Below are 18,778 nucleotides of genomic sequence, written 5' to 3'. Positions count from 1 at the left end.
TTTTAGACGTAGCTTCCAGCCTGCAAAATCTAAATCACCTTCTAGCCTATCTTCATGTCTCATGTCATTCACAATGTTATTAACAATATCTAAAGCCTCTATAATTTAGAAAATTTATAGTCTGATATCAAGATACTTCTTTTAAGCCTGCTTTGATACCATGTTAACTTATCAGACTGAAAACTTAAATCACTCAAGGCAAAGATATAAAAGAATCTAAAGATGAATAAGTGAACTGAGATGAAATAATGTGTTTGCTATTCTGCAATATACTGGAGGAGATCTGATGCTCTGAATATATACTGGAAGACTTATATGTATTTATGTGTTCGCTCTATATCTTGAAGTAGAGGAGATTGGCAAATTTATATATGCAGGAAGATAAGGAGAAGTCATGACTAATAGTCGTGACTCATATTTGAGTCACGTCTATTAGACATGACTAATATTAAGATAGACCAAAACTCAAATTGCATTGTTTCATTAATATGATACTTGCGCCCGAGAATCATATAGTAAACCAATGAAACTAATACAAGCGTCGAATAATATAAATTGAGGTTAATATAAACTGGCATCGATAATGATTAGTCAATTTTATATTTAACACCGATTAATGTGAATAGATATGAATTCATAACTTATGTCATTAGTTTATATTTAGAATAACATTATATATATATGTTTATCAAATATCTCATATATAATATAACATAAGTGTAATTATAAGAGTTATAAATAACTCTCCAACTAATCTATACATTAACAATGAGTTATAATCATCCTAACCAATTAAGATCAGTTGGAGAAGTTGAAATCCATCATATAAAGTATGTCAAAGGCTTGAGAACAATGTACCTTAAGGCATGAAAATGCGTTTGTACTTAGACTGTGGTAAATAAAGATAACCATTTGTGCAATTCATTTGTGTAAAAATTGATCTTTAAATCCCATTGAAGAAGATTTGTTGCCTCGTGATAGCTTGTGAGTAAATATTTGATCATTTGAAGATTTTGAATATTTTGAATCAATATCATAAGAATTAAAATAATATTGTGTTGATCAAATTCGGAAAATTGCTTCATCTTTAAAAATTTACTAGTATATTTATGGATTTGATTACCATTTTATAGATACAACCCTTGATTCCTATGAAATGGTTATCCTTGGATGTATTATAGAGTATACTAATAATATCATGCAGAGTTAGGTTGAATTGTGTTGGTGATCACCACTTTGAGCGTTGATAAAGGTATGGAATTAGTGGGTAATGTGCAAAAATGGGAGATCTAATTGAAGGAGGCCCCTAATTTATGTTTAGAATAGTTAGGGAATTCTTAGGAGGTGTTGTAGGCACTTAGTTTGATTTTGAGAACCTTTGGGAGTTGATAGATTGAATAGAGCCCAGTTTCATGACAATTTGGTTAGGCTTTTAAACCAAATTTGGGGCTTTTGTATAAAATTAGTACCTAGGTCTGAATTCACCATGGAATTGACTAATTGGAGACATTAGAAGACACTTTTAAAAGGTTTTAGGGATTGAGAGTAAGCATTTCATACACTTTCTTTGGAAAAGTGGGTTGTTTAAGGCCTAGAAACTAACAATTTTGTCATTTTGAGGGTTATGATCCAAAAAACCTTGCATAATCTTTTGATATGTTAGAATAGAGGAAAATAAGTATCTAAAAGTGCATTTTTTTAGGAATTTATTTGGCAAGTTTTTGAGAAAGAAAGTCAATTCAATTGCTAGAGACCTAATTGGGCTACTACGCCTAATAGGAAAGGTCAATAGAGTTTGCTTAACAAATGAGCACCTAAGACCTTTAGACCTAGTTTTTTAGGTTGATATGACTAAGTCGAGGTCTTAAAAATCCTTGGGGGTCATAGAGGAAATTAAATCTATGTTTTGGGCTAATTGGGCATATTAAATGTATTGAGGAACATTGGGGATAAACCCTATTTGGTGCAACTTTTACAAATTTGACATAAACATCTTTGAGACTTCGATCCACCATCCTATCCTCTACATCAATTGATTATTCTTTTTTTTGGCTATATCTTTATTTAGTTTTTTTTTTTTTTAATATTATACTTTTTATTAAAACAATGCAACAAGGGAAGACTCGCTGTATTCACCAAACCAATCTGTGGAGTGGGGAAGGGATTAGAATCCTTTGAAACCCTAACAAACACTAAGGGAGTCTCAACTCCTTCCACCCTTAAGGCTTTAGTCTCATCCCTAGGGGGCACAAAGGCCAAAAATCTAACCATTGGGTGGACAATAAGGGAAGACTATTTGTAACCTAGTCTGTGGAGTGGGGAAGGGATTAGAATCCTCCAGAACCTTGAGAACCACTAAGGGAGTCTCATCTCCTTCCACCTTTAAAGTCTTAGTCTCCTCCCTAGGAGACTCAGAGGCCACAACTGCACCCCCTCTATATGAAGGGATATCGCCCTCTTCAAGACAACCATTGGAAGCTTCTGCATTCCTGGGCTTCTTAGGAGAATAAACTAGCTTCTCAATATTTTCCACAAAAGGGTAACCATCCAGAGCATTAGCCTGACTCTTTGATTCCCCCATATAAATTATAGCATAATTTGGGGTCATTTCAGAGGAGCAGCTCGGGTCACTCTCCCCAAGGTCAACCACACCAACTAAGGAAATCTTCTCTTTCATTTTCCCATCTTCGTGATTAGTGAATTTGCAATCAATTATGACATGACCATACTTCCTGCATTTATGGTAGTATAATTCCACATTCTCTTAGATGGGAGGTTGTGACCAAGATCCCCATTTAGATCTAAAGAAATATTGTCGGGGAGGGGTTTATTTATAGCCACATTAACACTAAATCTAGAAATCCATATGAAAATCTTTTCATCTCAGTATTCTAAGGAGAGCCTAGGAATTCTAACCCAGATTGGGGCCATTGTATTGAGATCAACATTGGGGTCAAAATTTGACTTCCATTTGGTCAGAGCCAAATAGTGCTTTCCGTAACTCCATGTTCCCACAAAAACATGTTTTCATCCTCATCAACCACAAATTTGAACAAAAAGAGGGCACTCGCCATAATAACCACCTCCTCGAGCCTTTGAGTTTCTATTTTTTTGAAACCCATCTTGTGACCATATCATTGGTTGGTCTAATGACAAAAACTTTCCCACCAAGCTCAAAAAAAAACCCTAAGAAATATTTTTTACCACATAATCCAAGAGGAGGATCTTTGGTCCATTATTTCCATGTAAAACTTTTGGAAAATCTCCAGTTGGGGCACTAGAATCGGATTGTCCTACCAATGCACCTTTCCAGTTCAATTTTGGGATCTCAACATGCTTAGTCTTCCCCATGCTTTCCTTGCGGCAAGAACTATGAAGAAACACCAAGTCATCTAGTAAAGATGTGGCTTCCACAAAAGTTGACGTTTGTTAAGGTCAACGGTGACCCGAGAGACAAGGGGGTCCCCATTAGAAGAAATGACAAGAAAAAGATCCAGACAACATTGTTTCCAATTTGGAGGGGATGGTTTGTCCATGATTGAGTCCATAATGAGTGAAGGTCAAGGCTAGGTTGCAAAGCTCAATATTGAAAAAATGTAATTATATTTATATACTTTTCTAGTATATTCACTTTTATAATCATGATTAATTATCTTAATTAATTATTTGCATAAGATTAAACATTATTTATTAATCTAATCATTAGTTACACCATCTTACCTACATATAAATTCCTTGTATGAAGTCATAACCATTCATCCATTCATCTTATCTTGTCTTATAAAAGATACACCCTTTTTAATAACCTATGTAACATGTCATAGTCATTTCCTCAAGGATACACGTCACATTTTTTCTTTGCCACCTAGTCTCCTTTAATGTTTGAGAGGGTGTAATTTGTCATAACTCTTTTTTATTAGAGCTTTTCTTACTTAAATAAGAATTGTGATCTTAAACTTTTTATCTAAATAAGACAATCTCTTAGCCTACATCAATTCATCACAAAGTTCCACTAAACATCCCCCCCTATGTTAAATCCTCTCATAAATTCATATTCATTCATCCAATATCCTCGAAATCTCCAACCTTAATCCAAGACGCTCACAATTCAAAAATGAGAATAAGACCTCTTTTAGATCATTATAATAGAAGTACATGAATGCTACATATTATAATCCATGAATACTATATGTTACATGTTATGTTATGATATTAGTTTGAAAGAAACCACATTTTTAATCACTCTATCAACACATCCAAACAATATCAAGAGGACATTAAAGCACAATTAAACATGGGACAGGCTAATCTCTAGACAAAATGCGCTAAAGACAAAACAAAGCCAAACTTTTTTTTTGAGATTCACGAAAGCATAGTGATTTTTTTTCAAATTTTTGGTTATTTTCAACTACGAATTATGCAGATCATGAAGATTAAATGCTGAAATTTTTAGAAAAATCCATTATGTTTTTTATTTTTTGAAAATTGATCAACTATACAATTTGTAGAGAGGATAGTTGAATCTATAAAACACTAACAAAGAGTCCAACCATACATTTATTAAAAACCAAAAAGAGAATTAAGTCACTATTAGCTTATCAACCGTTGGAACTTACTTAAATGTTTCACATAGATTGGGAATTTGAAAAAAGAGCGGAGTCATAGTATCCATCCTCCAAAGCCCCCTCATTCAGAAGGGACAGAGGCCTGTCGGGAATCTCTGGAATGTTGACCTCCCCTTCCAACATCTTCAATGCTTCTGCCATGCTCGGCCTGAATGCAACCATTACATGAGCACACAGAATCCCCACAAGCACAAACCTCTCCATAACATCTGCAGACCCCTTCTCCCATATTCCAACATCTACAATCTCAGTCGTTTTCTCGGCCTTGACAAGCTTCCAAGCCCAATCTGTGATTAGATAATCAGACGGGGACTCCACAGACGTATCCAGAGCCTTTCGCCCGCTCATTATCTCAAGCAAAACAACCCCAAAACTGTAAACATCGCTTCGATCTATCAGTTGACCATACAGAGCATATTCAGGGGCCAAATAACCATGAGTACCTGCTATACGTGTGGTTAGATGCGATTGTCCTTCCGTTGTCATTCTCGCGAGCCCAAAATCTGCAACACAGGCATTCATTTGATCATCCAACAGAATGTTAGTGGCCTTTATATCTCTGTGATATATGGCAGGCTGAACTCCAAAGTGCAAATAATAGAGTCCCTTAGCAGTGCCGATTGCAATGTTCTTCCGCTGTTTCCAATCTAATTGCCTCTTGCTCTTATTCTCCACACCGAAGATATGTTCGTTGAGGCTGCCATTAGCGAGGTAATCGTAGATGAGAAACCGCTGGCGGCCATCGGTATCATCGCTGGCAACACAGAAACCTCCCAGAACAACCAGATTCTGGTGCCTAATGTTGTTTATGATCTCCACCTTGTTAATTATTGTTAGTTGGACAGCTGTTATTTCTGACCTAGAAATAGCAGTAGTATTTATGGATAGCTTGGACAGCTGTTCGTCTTTATATGTATAGAAACATCAGTTATGGGTGGTTTGGACAGCTATTTGTCCACTTGCCAAGAATTAGTAAATGGTTATTGCAAGGATAATTATTTACTAATTTTAGTGACTCCCTTTTGGACACCTTACAACCAATTCTATTATTGGCTTTCGAGTTGTCTTAATCTCAGTTGTTGGTTTGATTTAATCTCGACCGTTGGTTTACCAACAAGAGTAGTATAAAAGGAGGTCAGGGGGGCATTTAGAGCATATGAAGTTTTGGAGAAACATTTGCAGTGTTAGCAAGAGCGTAGTGTTAGCGTGGGGATAGCAGTGGGGAATATCAATGGGATAATTTAGGAGGTTGTTGGAATTCTGCCACTAAGAGGCAAAGAATTTTTGTATCTCTTGATTTGCTAAAGTTTAATATAATTCCTCATCTGCAGAACTGGTTTTCCCTTAGGGGTTTTCCCACGGACAATTTGTCCGAAAATATTGTATTCATTGTGTTGTTTATTTATTACCATATTATATAAGTGAAGTTGCAGTTGTGTTATTTTTCAATATTAGCTACGAATTTGTTTTCAGTAATTTAATAATTGTTTATGATAGGAGATTAATAATCAGTGACTACAATAGTTGATTTTTCACATGGTATCAGAGCATTGTTCAGGGTAGAAGAGTTTTTCCCTAGGAAAGAAATTTTGATCTCTTTAGATTTATTATTGCTTTAAACCCTTGAGATGGCTTCAGCTGGTTTGAGAGATCACGATAGATTGGATGGTGCCTCAAATTTTGGTGTCTAGAAGGCCCAAATTTCTTTATTGTTGGAAGAGAATGGCATCAAGGATTATGCTACCAGTGTTGTACCTGTACCAACGGATGCAACACAGCTTGCAGCATATATAAAGGACGATGCCAAAGTGAGGAGGATTATCCTTGATGGTGTCAAGGATCATATTGTTTCACATATCTCGGAGCTAGATATGGCAAAGAAGATGTGGGACGCCATTCTGAATCTGTACCAGAATGCTACTACCAACAGGAAGTTGATTCTCAGAGAGAAGCTAAAGAATACCCGAATGAATCCGGGAGAAGACGTCACAAGTTACCTCACCAGGCTCAGACTTGTCAAGGATGAGTTAGCAGTTATTGGAGATAGCCCTAGTGATGACGAGCTAGTGAGAATAGCCCTAAATGGGTTTACTAAACAATGGAGTGTCTTTGTTCAAGTTGTCAGTGGATGAGATACTTTACCGAGTTGGGATCGACTATGGACTGATTTCACTCAGGAGGAGTTTAGACTAAGTCTTGTCAATGGGGCCAACAAGGGTCAGAAAAATGAGGTGGAACAAGAGAACATTGCCCTAGCGGGTAAAGGGAAAGCAAAGAAGGGATCTAGAAAATGATCAAATTCACAAAGTGAAAAGAAGAAGAAGGACCTTTCTAAGGTCAAGTTCTTTGGATGTCACGAGTTTGGCCACTATGTCAGTGATTGCCCAGAAAAGAATAAGGGTAAGAAGCAGGTGGCAACTTCAGCAAGTGCGAAAGAACTCTCCAATAGAATGGAAGGTGAGTTTGCACTCATAGCTTGTATGGTTAGCTCAACCTCACAATGTGTTTGGTATATATATAGTGGGGCGTTATTTCATATGACAGGAGTTAGAGAGTACTTCTCCAGTTATAAGGAGGAGGACACCAACATCCAGATTTCTATGAGAAACTTGTCCAAACTCAACCCTGTTGGAAAAGGGACTATTCAGTTTCAGAGGGAGAATGGAAAGATAATTCCACTTCATGATGTGTTATATGTGCCAGGCTTAGGTATGAATTTGATTTCTATATCTGTTCTTTAGGATAGGGGGTATAATGTACTTTTTAGAGGGAAAAATGTGTTGATTAAGCACAAGGATTGGAAATCACCCATAACTATTGGAGTTAGGAGTGGTTTCCTTTATAGATTGTAGTTTGATACTCCTAAGGCACTTATGAGCAACAGTAATCCTAGAGATCTTGGAGAGCTATGACATAAGAGGATGGGCCATATTCATCATGGAGCACTTAGATTGCTTTGTGAGACAGTGACAGGTGTTCTAGAGGTGAGCACAGAGCATGACGATGTATGTAAGGGATGTGTGTTGGGAAAGTTTGCGAAAGCATCTTTTCCAAGGAGTGACACCAGATCTAAGGGTGTTCTTGATCTAGTACATTCAGATGTTTGTGGACTAATGTCGACGAAATCTCTCAGAGGATATGAGTACTATGTTACTTTTATTAATGATTTCTCTAGAAAGACCTGGATATACTTCTTGAAGACTAAGGATGAGGTTTTTAGTCGATTCCAAGAGTTGAAGGCTCTTGTGGAGAACTCGACAAGAAAGAAGATAAAGGTTCTTCGATCAAACAATGGAGGCGAGTACAAAGGAAATGTCTTCCAGGAGTTCTGCACCAGAGAAGGAATCAAAAGAGAATGGACTATTCCTTACAATCCATAGCAGAATGGAGTTGCTGGGAGGAAGAACTGTTCTATATCGAAGGCAACAAGAGCTATGCTACATGACCAGGACATGCCCCGTTACTTATGGGTAGAGGCGTGTAATACAGCAGTCTACATTCAGAATAGAGTTCCACACAAGGTGCTAGGGAAGATGACACCAAAGGAGGCTTTCAGAGGGAAGAAGCCAGATGTTAGTCACTTTAGGATATTCAGGAGTTTGGCATATTACCATATTCCTGGAGATACACGTACAAAGTTAGATCAGACTGTAGAGAGGGGGAACTTTGTTGGGTACAGTGAGACCTCAAAGGCATACATGATTTTCATTCTAGGGACTAAAAGAATTATTGTCAGACGGGATGTCAAGTTCATGAAGGACAAGGCATTCAGGAGATCCAGAGATTTGCCAGCAGATGATCAGAGTGAGCAGTCAACAGAAGCTCCAAGACTAAGTCAAGAGCAACAAAGCTCAAGTACAGTTACGAGTACGAGTGTAGACTCAGTTAGTGAAGATTCACAGAGTATGGAGCAACAGGTGCAATAGGAAATGCATCTAGAAGACTTAGAGGTTGACATTTCATCCTCTATAGTTGGCAGCAGAAACCATGTGGTTCTAGATACACAAAAGGATACTCAGGAGTTTGTGGGAGCTCCTAGGAAGGGTACTAGACAACGAAGACAACCAGCCAAGTTCAATGACTATGTGGCATTAGTTAGTCAATTGGTAGATAGTGAGTCTTCTAGCTATCAAGAAGCTGCAGAAGATCAGGTATGGCAAGATGCTATGGTTGAAGAATATTCTTCAATAATGCAGAATGATGTGTGGGAGGCAGTACCTAAAGCAACAGATAGGGCTGTAGTTGGATCACGGTGGATCTATAAGATAAAGCACAGTGCAGATGGTAGCATTGAGAAATACAAGGCTAGGTTTGTGGCAAAGGGGTTATCTCAAAAGGAGGGAATAGACTATGAGGAGACATTTGCTCCAGTTGCTAAGTATACTTTTATATGAGCTGTAATCTCACTTGCAGCACAGATGGGATGACAGATCCATCAAATGGATGTCAAGACAACATTTCTTAATGGTGAGTTGGAGGAGGAGGTATACATAGAACAACTAGAAGGCTTTGTAGCACACAACAAAGAGACCCACGTGTGCAGATTGAAGAAAGTATTGTATGGACTCAAGCAGGCTCCTAGACCATGGTATGAGTGCATTGATACATACTTGCAGAAAATGAGCTTTGTGAAGAGTGAAGCAGATGCTAACCTCTACTACTTAATGGTTGGGGGTGAGATTCTCATTCTTGTTCTTTATGTGGACAACCTATTTCTTACAGGTTCACTAGGGCTCATAGTGGATTGCAAGAGGAACCTTGCAGAAGAGTTCGAGATGAAGGATTTAGGACTTATGCACTACTTTCTAGGCATGGAAGTGTGGTAGACAGATGGAGAGATTTTCCTTGGTCAAGGGAAATATTGCATTGAAATCTTGAAAAAATTTAGGATGGAGGATTGCAAAGCCATGTCTACACCCATGATCACGAATTAGAGGAAGGTAGATACAACTAAGGAGAAAGATGTAGATCTCACTTTATATAGACAGTTGATTGGTTCACTTATGTATTTGGTCAACATTAGACCAGATATAGCATTTGCAATAAACTCTCTTAGTCGGTTCATGGTTGAACCAAAGAGAATGCATTGGATAGCGGCTAAGCATGTGCTACGTTACTTGCGTGGTACAATCGAGTATGGGATCAGATATGTTCGAGGTGAAGGTATCAGGTTGATAGGCTATATTGATGCAGATTGGGTAGGAAGTACAACAAACAAAATGAGCACTTCAGGGTTTTGTTTCAGCTTGGGATGAGGAGTTGTATCTTGGTTCAGCAGAAGCAGAATACATAGCAGCTAGCATGGCGACATGTGAAGCTATATGGCTTCGGAAGTTGTTAGTAGCCTTGTTTGGTCAGAAGGTTGAGACTATTGTGATACATTGTGACAATCAGGGTTGCATCAAGTTGTCTGAGAATCCAGTGTTTCATGATAGGTCTAAACATATAGATATTAGATATCACTTCATCAGAGATTGTGTACAAAGGAAAGTTGTTCAGCTACAGTACATACCTACAGAGGAGCAGGTAACAGACATTCTGACTAAGGCATTGGAGAAGGCAAAATTTATCTTCTTCAGAGATAAGTTAGGTGTCCTGCAGAACAGCTTCCTCGCTAAGAGGGAGTGTTAATTATTGTTAGTTGGACAGTTGTTATTTTTGATCCGAAAATAGCAGTAGTATTTATGGGTAGCTTGGATAGCTGTTCGTTTTTATCTATGTATAGCAGCATCAGTTATGGATGGTTTGGACAGCTATTTGTCCACTTGCCAAGAATTAGTAAATGGTTATTGCAAGGATAATTATTTACTAATTTTAGTGATTCCCTTTTAGACACCTTGCAACCAATTCTATTATTGGTTGTCGAGTTGTCTTAATCTCAGCCGTTGGTTTGATTTAATCTCGGTCGTTGGTTTACCAACAAGAGTAGTATAAACGGAGGTCAGGGGGGCATTTGGAGCATATGAAATTTTGGAGAAACGTTTGCAGTGTTAGCAAACAGTCTTGCAGTGTTAGCAAGAGCGCAGTGTTAGCGTGGGGATAGCAGTGGGGAATATCAGCGGAATAAATTAGGAGGTTGTCAGAATTCTGCCAGTAAGAGGCAAGGAATTTTTGTATCTCTTGATTTGCTGAAGTTTAATATAATTCTTCATCTGTAGAACTGGTTTTCCCTTAGGAGTTTTTCCAAGGACAATTTGTCCGAAAATATTGTGTTCATTGTGTTGTTTATTTCTTTCCATATTATATAAGTGAGGTTGCAGTTGTGTTATTTTTCAATATTAACTGGGATTTTGTTTTCAGTAGTTTAATAATCGTTTATGATAAGAGATTAATAATCTAATCGTTTATTGCCCTTATTCTCCACACCGAAGATATGTTCGTTGAGGCTGCCATTAGCAAGGTAATCGTAGATGAGAAACCGCTGGCGGCCATCGGTATCATCGCTGGCAACACAGAAACCTCTCAGAACAACCAGATTCCGGTGCCTAATGCTGTTTATGATCTCCACCTCGTTAATAAACTCCGAATCCCCTTCCGAAGTGCAGTTTCTGATCCTCTTCACCGCGATCTGTTGACCGTTGGAAAGAGTTCCCCTGTACACCGTCCCGAAACCGCCCTCGCCGATGACATTGCCGGCGCTGAAATTGTCGATGGCTCCGGCGATCTGGTCCAAATTAAACCAGACTGCCCCTGTGTTGGGCTTCAAAAGGCCTCTGTTTGACTTCACGAAATGCCTGTGCTCGGCTTTTCTTTTAATCCTCGTCCACCAATAGTAACAAATCCCCAAGCTACAGATCATAAGCATAGCTAGTACACTGCCCGTACAGCCATACAAAACGATTTGCGTGCGAGTTGTCGGTTTTGTGTTCACGAAAAGCACGCGGAGAATACACCCTGCAGCTCCTCTGTTCGTAGGCCCAAATTCATTCACCACGCCAATTGCATAGAGGCACACAAAATAATAACAGTAGGTACTTATTTGCTCTGTAACCCCTTTGATCATGCTCAGCAGTTGCCTCTGAACTACTTGTCCGCTGTCATGGCATCTATGGCACGCAGAGATTGCAGAGAGATCCCCTTTGCAATCCGTGTCCAATGCAGTTGTTCTAACTTTGTCAATCCAGTCCTTCTTGGTCTGAATGCCTCCACACGAGCTTGGAGACGACACAAACTCAGATGTGTTGTTGAAACAGAGTTGAACCAGATTTGGTCGAAGACCCAAAAATGTTAGCTTTTGCTGGAATGTAGTCAGGCATGCAGCAGCAGAGGCAGTGTTGGGAAGTTCGAAGGCCGATTGAACTCTGAGGTAATGCGCAAGGCCTACGCCCAACATGCTTCTTAACGTCATTCCACAGTTGTTCAGTTCCCCTGCTGTTTGAATGGATCGACTGGATGATGTGTTCCATGGCATTTGAGTTACATAGTCGAAGTTAATTGGGCATTCGACTGCAACATTTGTGTTAGCCCAATAGAGTAGTAACAGCAGCATCATGAATCCTTGCATTTCCATCTTTATTTTGTCTCAGAAAGACAATGGTGTATATCCAGGGGCCGGTCTGAACATACGTACCGTTTTGGAAACTCTCAAGTGACGTTTGATTCTTTGTATGGGCCAAACAGGGTGGAAAATGTTTGATTCTCTGTCCAATATCATTGATCAGCTGTTGCTAACATTAATAACATTTATTGATTAGGATTAAAAGGACTTGGACGGTCCCCACGCGCACTTTCCCCCAACTAGATGCTCATCCAATCGTAATTTTCAATCTTTATGATTCTTAAAATAAGTTTGTATATTGTGATGTGAATATCAGGATTTAACTGTGTGATTTTTGAGTCAAACTCGATGACCCATGTTTCATGAGTAGTGATTCAACATGAATCCATCTCTCATGTGAATAAATGGAACACTTAGCACTCATTGGATCTAGGTGATGCTCACAGGGGTGAAGCACCGGGACTTCCCGGGAGGTCACCCATCCCAGTACTACTCCAGCCCGAGCGCGCTTAACTACGGAGTTTCCTCCACAGTTAAACCCAAAGCTTGCAACCCCATTTGCAAAACCTTCACCAAGTGTTGTGCCTTATGAACCATTCATTAGAAAGCCCCTTAAGCTCATCAATTGATAAGTAGGAGATGATTTCCACAGCTAGTCAAATTGTGATGTGAATATCAGGATTTAACTGTGTGATTTTTGAGTCAAACTCGATGACCCATGTTTCATGAGTAGTGATTCAACATGAATCCATCTCTCATGTGAATAAATGGAACACTTAGCACTCATTGGATCTAAGTGATGCTCACAGGGGTGAAGCACCGGGACTTCCCGGGAGGTCACCCATCCCAGTACTACTCCAGCCCGAGCGCGCTTAACTACGGAGTTTCCTCCACAGTTAAACCCAAAGCTTGCAACCCCATTTGCAAAACCTTCACCAAGTGTTGTGCCTTATGAACCATTCATTAGAAAGCCCCTTAAGCTCATCAATTGATAAGTAGGAGATGATTTCCACAGCTAGTCAAATTGTGATGTGAATATCAGGATTTAACTGTGTGATTTTTGAGTCAAACTCGATGACCCATGTTTCATGAGTAGTGATTCAACATGAATCCATCTCTCATGTGAATAAATGGAACACTTAGCACTCATTGGATCTAGGTGATGCTCACAGGGGTGAAGCACCGGGACTTCCCGGGAGGTCACCCATCCCAGTACTACTCCAGCCCGAGCGCGCTTAACTACGGAGTTTCCTCCACAGTTAAACCCAAAGCTTGCAACCCCATTTGCAAAACCTTCACCAAGTGTTGTGCCTTATGAACCATTCATTAGAAAGCCCCTTAAGCTCATCAATTGATAAGTAGGAGATGATTTCCACAGCTAGTCAAATTGTGATGTGAATATCAGGATTTAACTGTGTGATTTTTGAGTCAAACTCGATGACCCATGTTTCATGAGTAGTGATTCAACATGAATCCATCTCTCATGTGAATAAATGGAACACTTAGCACTCATTGGATCTAGGTGATGCTCACAGGGGTGAAGCACCGGGACTTCCCGGGAGGTCACCCATCCCAGTACTACTCCAGCCCGAGCGCGCTTAACTACGAAGTTTCCTCCACAGTTAAACCCAAAGCTTGCAACCCCATTTGCAAAACCTTCACCAAGTGTTGTGCCTTATGAACCATTCATTAGAAAGCCCCTTAAGCTCATCAATTGATAAGTAGGAGATGATTTCCACAGCTAGTCAAATTGTGATGTGAATATCAGGATTTAACTGTGTGATTTTTGAGTCAAACTCGATGACCCATGTTTCATGAGTAGTGATTCAACATGAATCCATCTCTCATGTGAATAAATGGAACACTTAGCACTCATTGGATCTAGGTGATGCTCACAGGGGTGAAGCACCGGGACTTCCCGGGAGGTCACCCATCCCAGTACTACTCCAGCCCGAGCGCGCTTAACTACGGAGTTTCCTCCACAGTTAAACCCAAAGCTTGCAACCCCATTTGCAAAACCTTCACCAAGTGTTGTGCCTTATGAACCATTCATTAGAAAGCCCCTTAAGCTCATCAATTGATAAGTAGGAGATGATTTCCACAGCTAGTCAAATTGTGATGTGAATATCAGGATTTAACTGTGTGATTTTTGAGTCAAACTCGATGACCCATGTTTCATGAGTAGTGATTCAACATGAATCCATCTCTCATGTGAATAAATGGAACACTTAGCACTCATTGGATCTAGGTGATGCTCACAGGGGTGAAGCACCGGGACTTCCCGGGAGGTCACCCATCCCAGTACTACTCCAGCCCGAGCGCGCTTAACTACGGAGTTTCCTCCACAGTTAAACCCAAAGCTTGCAACCCCATTTGCAAAACCTTCACCAAGTGTTGTGCCTTATGAACCATTCATTAGAAAGCCCCTTAAGCTCATCAATTGATAAGTAGGAGATGATTTCCACAGCTAGTCAAATTGTGATGTGAATATCAGGATTTAACTGTGTGATTTTTGAGTCAAACTCGATGACCCATGTTTCATGAGTAGTGATTCAACATGAATCCATCTCTCATGTGAATAAATGGAACACTTAGCACTCATTGGATCTAGGTGATGCTCACAGGGGTGAAGCACCGGGACTTCCCGGGAGGTCACCCATCCCAGTACTACTCCAGCCCGAGCGCGCTTAACTACGAAGTTTCCTCCACAGTTAAACCCAAAGCTTGCAACCCCATTTGCAAAACCTTCACCAAGTGTTGTGCCTTATGAACCATTCATTAGAAAGCCCCTTAAGCTCATCAATTGATAAGTAGGAGATGATTTCCACAGCTAGTCAAATTGTGATGTGAATATCAGGATTTAACTGTGTGATTTTTGAGTCAAACTCGATGACCCATGTTTCATGAGTAGTGATTCAACATGAATCCATCTCTCATGTGAATAAATGGAACACTTAGCACTCATTGGATCTAGGTGATGCTCACAGGGGTGAAGCACCGGGACTTCCCGGGAGGTCACCCATCCCAGTACTACTCCAGCCCGAGCGCGCTTAACTACGGAGTTTCCTCCACAGTTAAACCCAAAGCTTGCAACCCCATTTGCAAAACCTTCACCAAGTGTTGTGCCTTATGAACCATTCATTAGAAAGCCCCTTAAGCTCATCAATTGATAAGTAGGAGATGATTTCCACAGCTAGTCAAATTGTGATGTGAATATCAGGATTTAACTGTGTGATTTTTGAGTCAAACTCGATGACCCATGTTTCATGAGTAGTGATTCAACATGAATCCATCTCTCATGTGAATAAATGGAACACTTAGCACTCATTGGATCTAGGTGATGCTCACAGGGGTGAAGCACCGGGACTTCCCGGGAGGTCACCCATCCCAGTACTACTCCAGCCCGAGCGCGCTTAACTACGGAGTTTCCTCCACAGTTAAACCCAAAGCTTGCAACCCCATTTGCAAAACCTTCACCAAGTGTTGTGCCTTATGAACCATTCATTAGAAAGCCCCTTAAGCTCATCAATTGATAAGTAGGAGATGATTTCCACAGCTAGTCAAATTGTGATGTGAATATCAGGATTTAACTGTGTGATTTTTGAGTCAAACTCGATGACCCATGTTTCATGAGTAGTGATTCAACATGAATCCATCTCTCATGTGAATAAATGGAAGACTTAGCACTCATTGGATCTAGGTGATGCTCACAGGGGTGAAGCACCGGGACTTCCCGGGAGGTCACCCATCCCAATACTACTCCAGCCCGAGCGCGCTTAACTACGGAGTTTCCTCCACAGTTAAACCCAAAGCTTGCAACCCCATTTGCAAAACCTTCACCAAGTGTTGTGCCTTATGAACCATTCATTAGAAAGCCCCTTAAGCTCATCAATTGATAAGTAGGAGATGATTTCCACAGCTAGTCAAATTGTGATGTGAATATCAGGATTTAACTGTGTGATTTTTGAGTCAAACTCGATGACCCATGTTTCATGAGTAGTGATTCAACATGAATCCATCTCTCATGTGAATAAATGGAACACTTAGCACTCATTGGATCTAGGTGATGCTCACAGGGGTGAAGCACCGGGACTTCCCAGGAGGTCACCCATCCCAGTACTACTCCAGCCCGAGCGCGCTTAACTACGGAGTTTCCTCCACAGTTAAACCCAAAGCTTGCAACCCCATTTGCAAAACCTTCACCAAGTGTTGTGCCTTATGAACCATTCATTAGAAAGCCCCACCAAGTGTTGTGAGCATCACCTAGATCCAATGAGTGCTAAGTGTTCCATTTATTCACATGAGAGATGGATTCATGTTGAATCACTACTCATGAAACATGGGTCATCGAGTTTGACTCAAAAATCACACAGTTAAATCCTGATATTCACATCACAATTTGACTAGCTGTGGAAATCATCTCCTACTTATCAATTGATGAGCTTAAGGGGCTTTCTAATGAATGGTTCATAAGGCACAACACTTGGTGAAGGTTTTGCAAATGGGGTTGCAAGCTTTGGGTTTAACTGTGGAGGAAACTCCGTAGTTAAGCGCGCTCGGGCTGGAGTAGTACTGGGATGGGTGACCTCCCGGGAAGTCCCGGTGCTTCACCCCTGTGAGCATCACCTAGATCCAATGAGTGCTAAGTGTTCCATTTATTCACATGAGAGATGGATTCATGTTGAATCACTACTCATGAAACATGGGTCATCGAGTTTGACTCAAAAATCACACAGTTAAATCCTGATATTCACATCACAATTTGACTAGCTGTGGAAATCATCTCCTACTTATCAATTGATGAGCTTAAGGGGCTTTCTAATGAATGGTTCATAAGGCACAACACTTGGTGAAGGTTTTGCAAATGGGGTTGCAAGCTTTGGGTTTAACTGTGGAGGAAACTCCGTAGTTAAGCGCGCTCGGGCTGGAGTAGTACTGGGATGGGTGACCTCCCGGGAAGTCCCGGTGCTTCACCCCTGTGAGCATCACCTAGATCCAATGAGTGCTAAGTGTTCCATTTATTCACATGAGAGATGGATTCATGTTGAATCACTACTCATGAAACATGGGTCATCGAGTTTGACTCAAAAATCACACAGTTAAATTCTGATATTCACATCACAATTTGACTAGCTGTGGAAATCATCTCCTACTTATCAATTGATGAGCTTAAGGGGCTTTCTAATGAATGGTTCATAAGGCACAACACTTGGTGAAGGTTTTGCAAATGGGGTTGCAAGCTTTGGGTTTAACTGTGGAGGAAACTCCGTAGTTAAGCGCGCTCGGGCTGGAGTAGTACTGGGATGGGTGACCTCCCGGGAAGTCCCGGTGCTTCACCCCTGTGAGCATCACCTAGATCCAATGAGTGCTAAGTGTTCCATTTATTCACATGAGAGATGGATTCATGTTGAATCACTACTCATGAAACATGGGTCATCGAGTTTGACTCAAAAATCACACAGTTAAATCCTGATATTCACATCACAATTTGACTAGCTGTGGAAATCATCTCCTACTTATCAAGTTTGTATATATTAAAAATCATAAACACTGGTGCACCGCCTGCGAAGGTAGCCTCGAAGGTAGTAGGTAGTGGGTAGTTTAGTTGAACGACTAAAGCTGTTGACTCAATGGGACGTTGGTCTCTTTTTCTTGGAAACAACATAATTGGGTTGGATTAAACATCTCACGGATATGAACGAACATGGAACGAATTTTCATTGCCGTGGTACAAACCAACATAAATTTGGACGCTGTCCCAATTACCTTCTAAAACATTTAAGAAATTTAGTTTTCTTATAAAAAGGATATCAGCTTGAAAGCATTTTATTTAAGTTGTGAAGTATCTTACTATGTTGTTAAGGTATGATACTAATGTTTGGACGATTATGGTTTTGGGAAAGTTTTGGTCATGGAACTATTGCATTGAACAAATCAGGTTTACTGTTTTATTTTTTAAAGTTTGATAATTTTTAGTCGAGTAAAGTGGGTTTAATCATGGAGGAAACTCCGTAGTTAAGCGCGCTCAAGGGGAGTAGTATTGAGATGGGCGACCACCTGGGAAGCCTTGGTGCTTCATCTATGTGAGCATCACCTAGATCTAATGAGTGCTAAACTTTGTTCCATTTATTCCCATGACAGATAGATTTGTGTCAATCACTACTCATGAAACATGGGTCAATGAGGTTGACTTAAAAACTACACATTTAAACCTTGATAGCAATATCATAATTTTTATATATTTTGAAATTTTAAATAATGATATTTATGTGTATTTCTATTGGTTATCATCAAAAAATGTAGGGAGAGAAATATGAATTTTAAAACTTTAATTCTAAAAAAAAATTAAAATTCATTCTCTAACTGTTATGGGATTTAATATAGGCCATACAAGATCACTAAACCAACTTAAATCTTACAATAGTTATGTCCTTTATCTCGTCCTTCAGAACTTGTTTGAGACATTAACCTTGTTATTAAACCTTGCTTCGTAAACAAAGGAAAAGTAGATTTTTTTGTGGCGGTGAAAGAATTTGACATTGTATGCTTTGTAACCCTTTTCACCTATATTCAGAAAACTCATTTTTTAACATTGAAGGAAAGCCCTTTTTTCTATAGTTCACACCACGAATTTTTTGTTTTTCATTGTATTATA

At 39.8% G+C, this 18,778-nt stretch overlaps 1 protein-coding gene across 1 annotated transcript; it reads right to left on the bottom strand.

Moving 5' to 3' along the window:
* Positions 1-4,625: 4,625 nt before the first annotated feature.
* LOC149555336 (putative receptor-like protein kinase At1g11050) lies at positions 4,626-12,135 on the bottom strand. Its single transcript, XM_089833615.1, has 2 exons — positions 11,085-12,135; positions 4,626-5,395 (listed from the first exon to the last, which is right to left on the bottom strand). Exons 1-2 carry the CDS (start codon positions 12,133-12,135, stop codon positions 4,626-4,628), a joined length of 1,821 nt encoding a protein of 606 aa, XP_089689741.1.
* Positions 12,136-18,778: the final 6,643 nt, after the last annotated feature.

The sequence above is a fragment of the Cupressus sempervirens genome, chromosome 5, assembly GCF_028749045.1.
Source record: "Cupressus sempervirens isolate cs-2001-9-10 chromosome 5, ASM2874904v1, whole genome shotgun sequence".
In the NCBI taxonomy this organism is placed as follows: Eukaryota; Viridiplantae; Streptophyta; class Pinopsida; order Cupressales; family Cupressaceae; genus Cupressus; species Cupressus sempervirens.
This window is presented reverse-complemented; position numbering and strand designations above follow the sequence as displayed.

Bases quoted from the DNA above. Each gene is read 5' to 3' on its own strand.
- LOC149555336 (XM_089833615.1), bottom strand. From the start codon at position 12,135: ATGGAAATGCAAGGATTCATGATGCTGCTGTTACTACTCTATTGGGCT. The intron at 5,396-11,084 runs GTTTCTGTGTTG...TTGTTCTGGGAG, and splicing joins GAATCTGGTTGTTCTGAGAG to GTTTCTGTGTTGCCAGCGAT.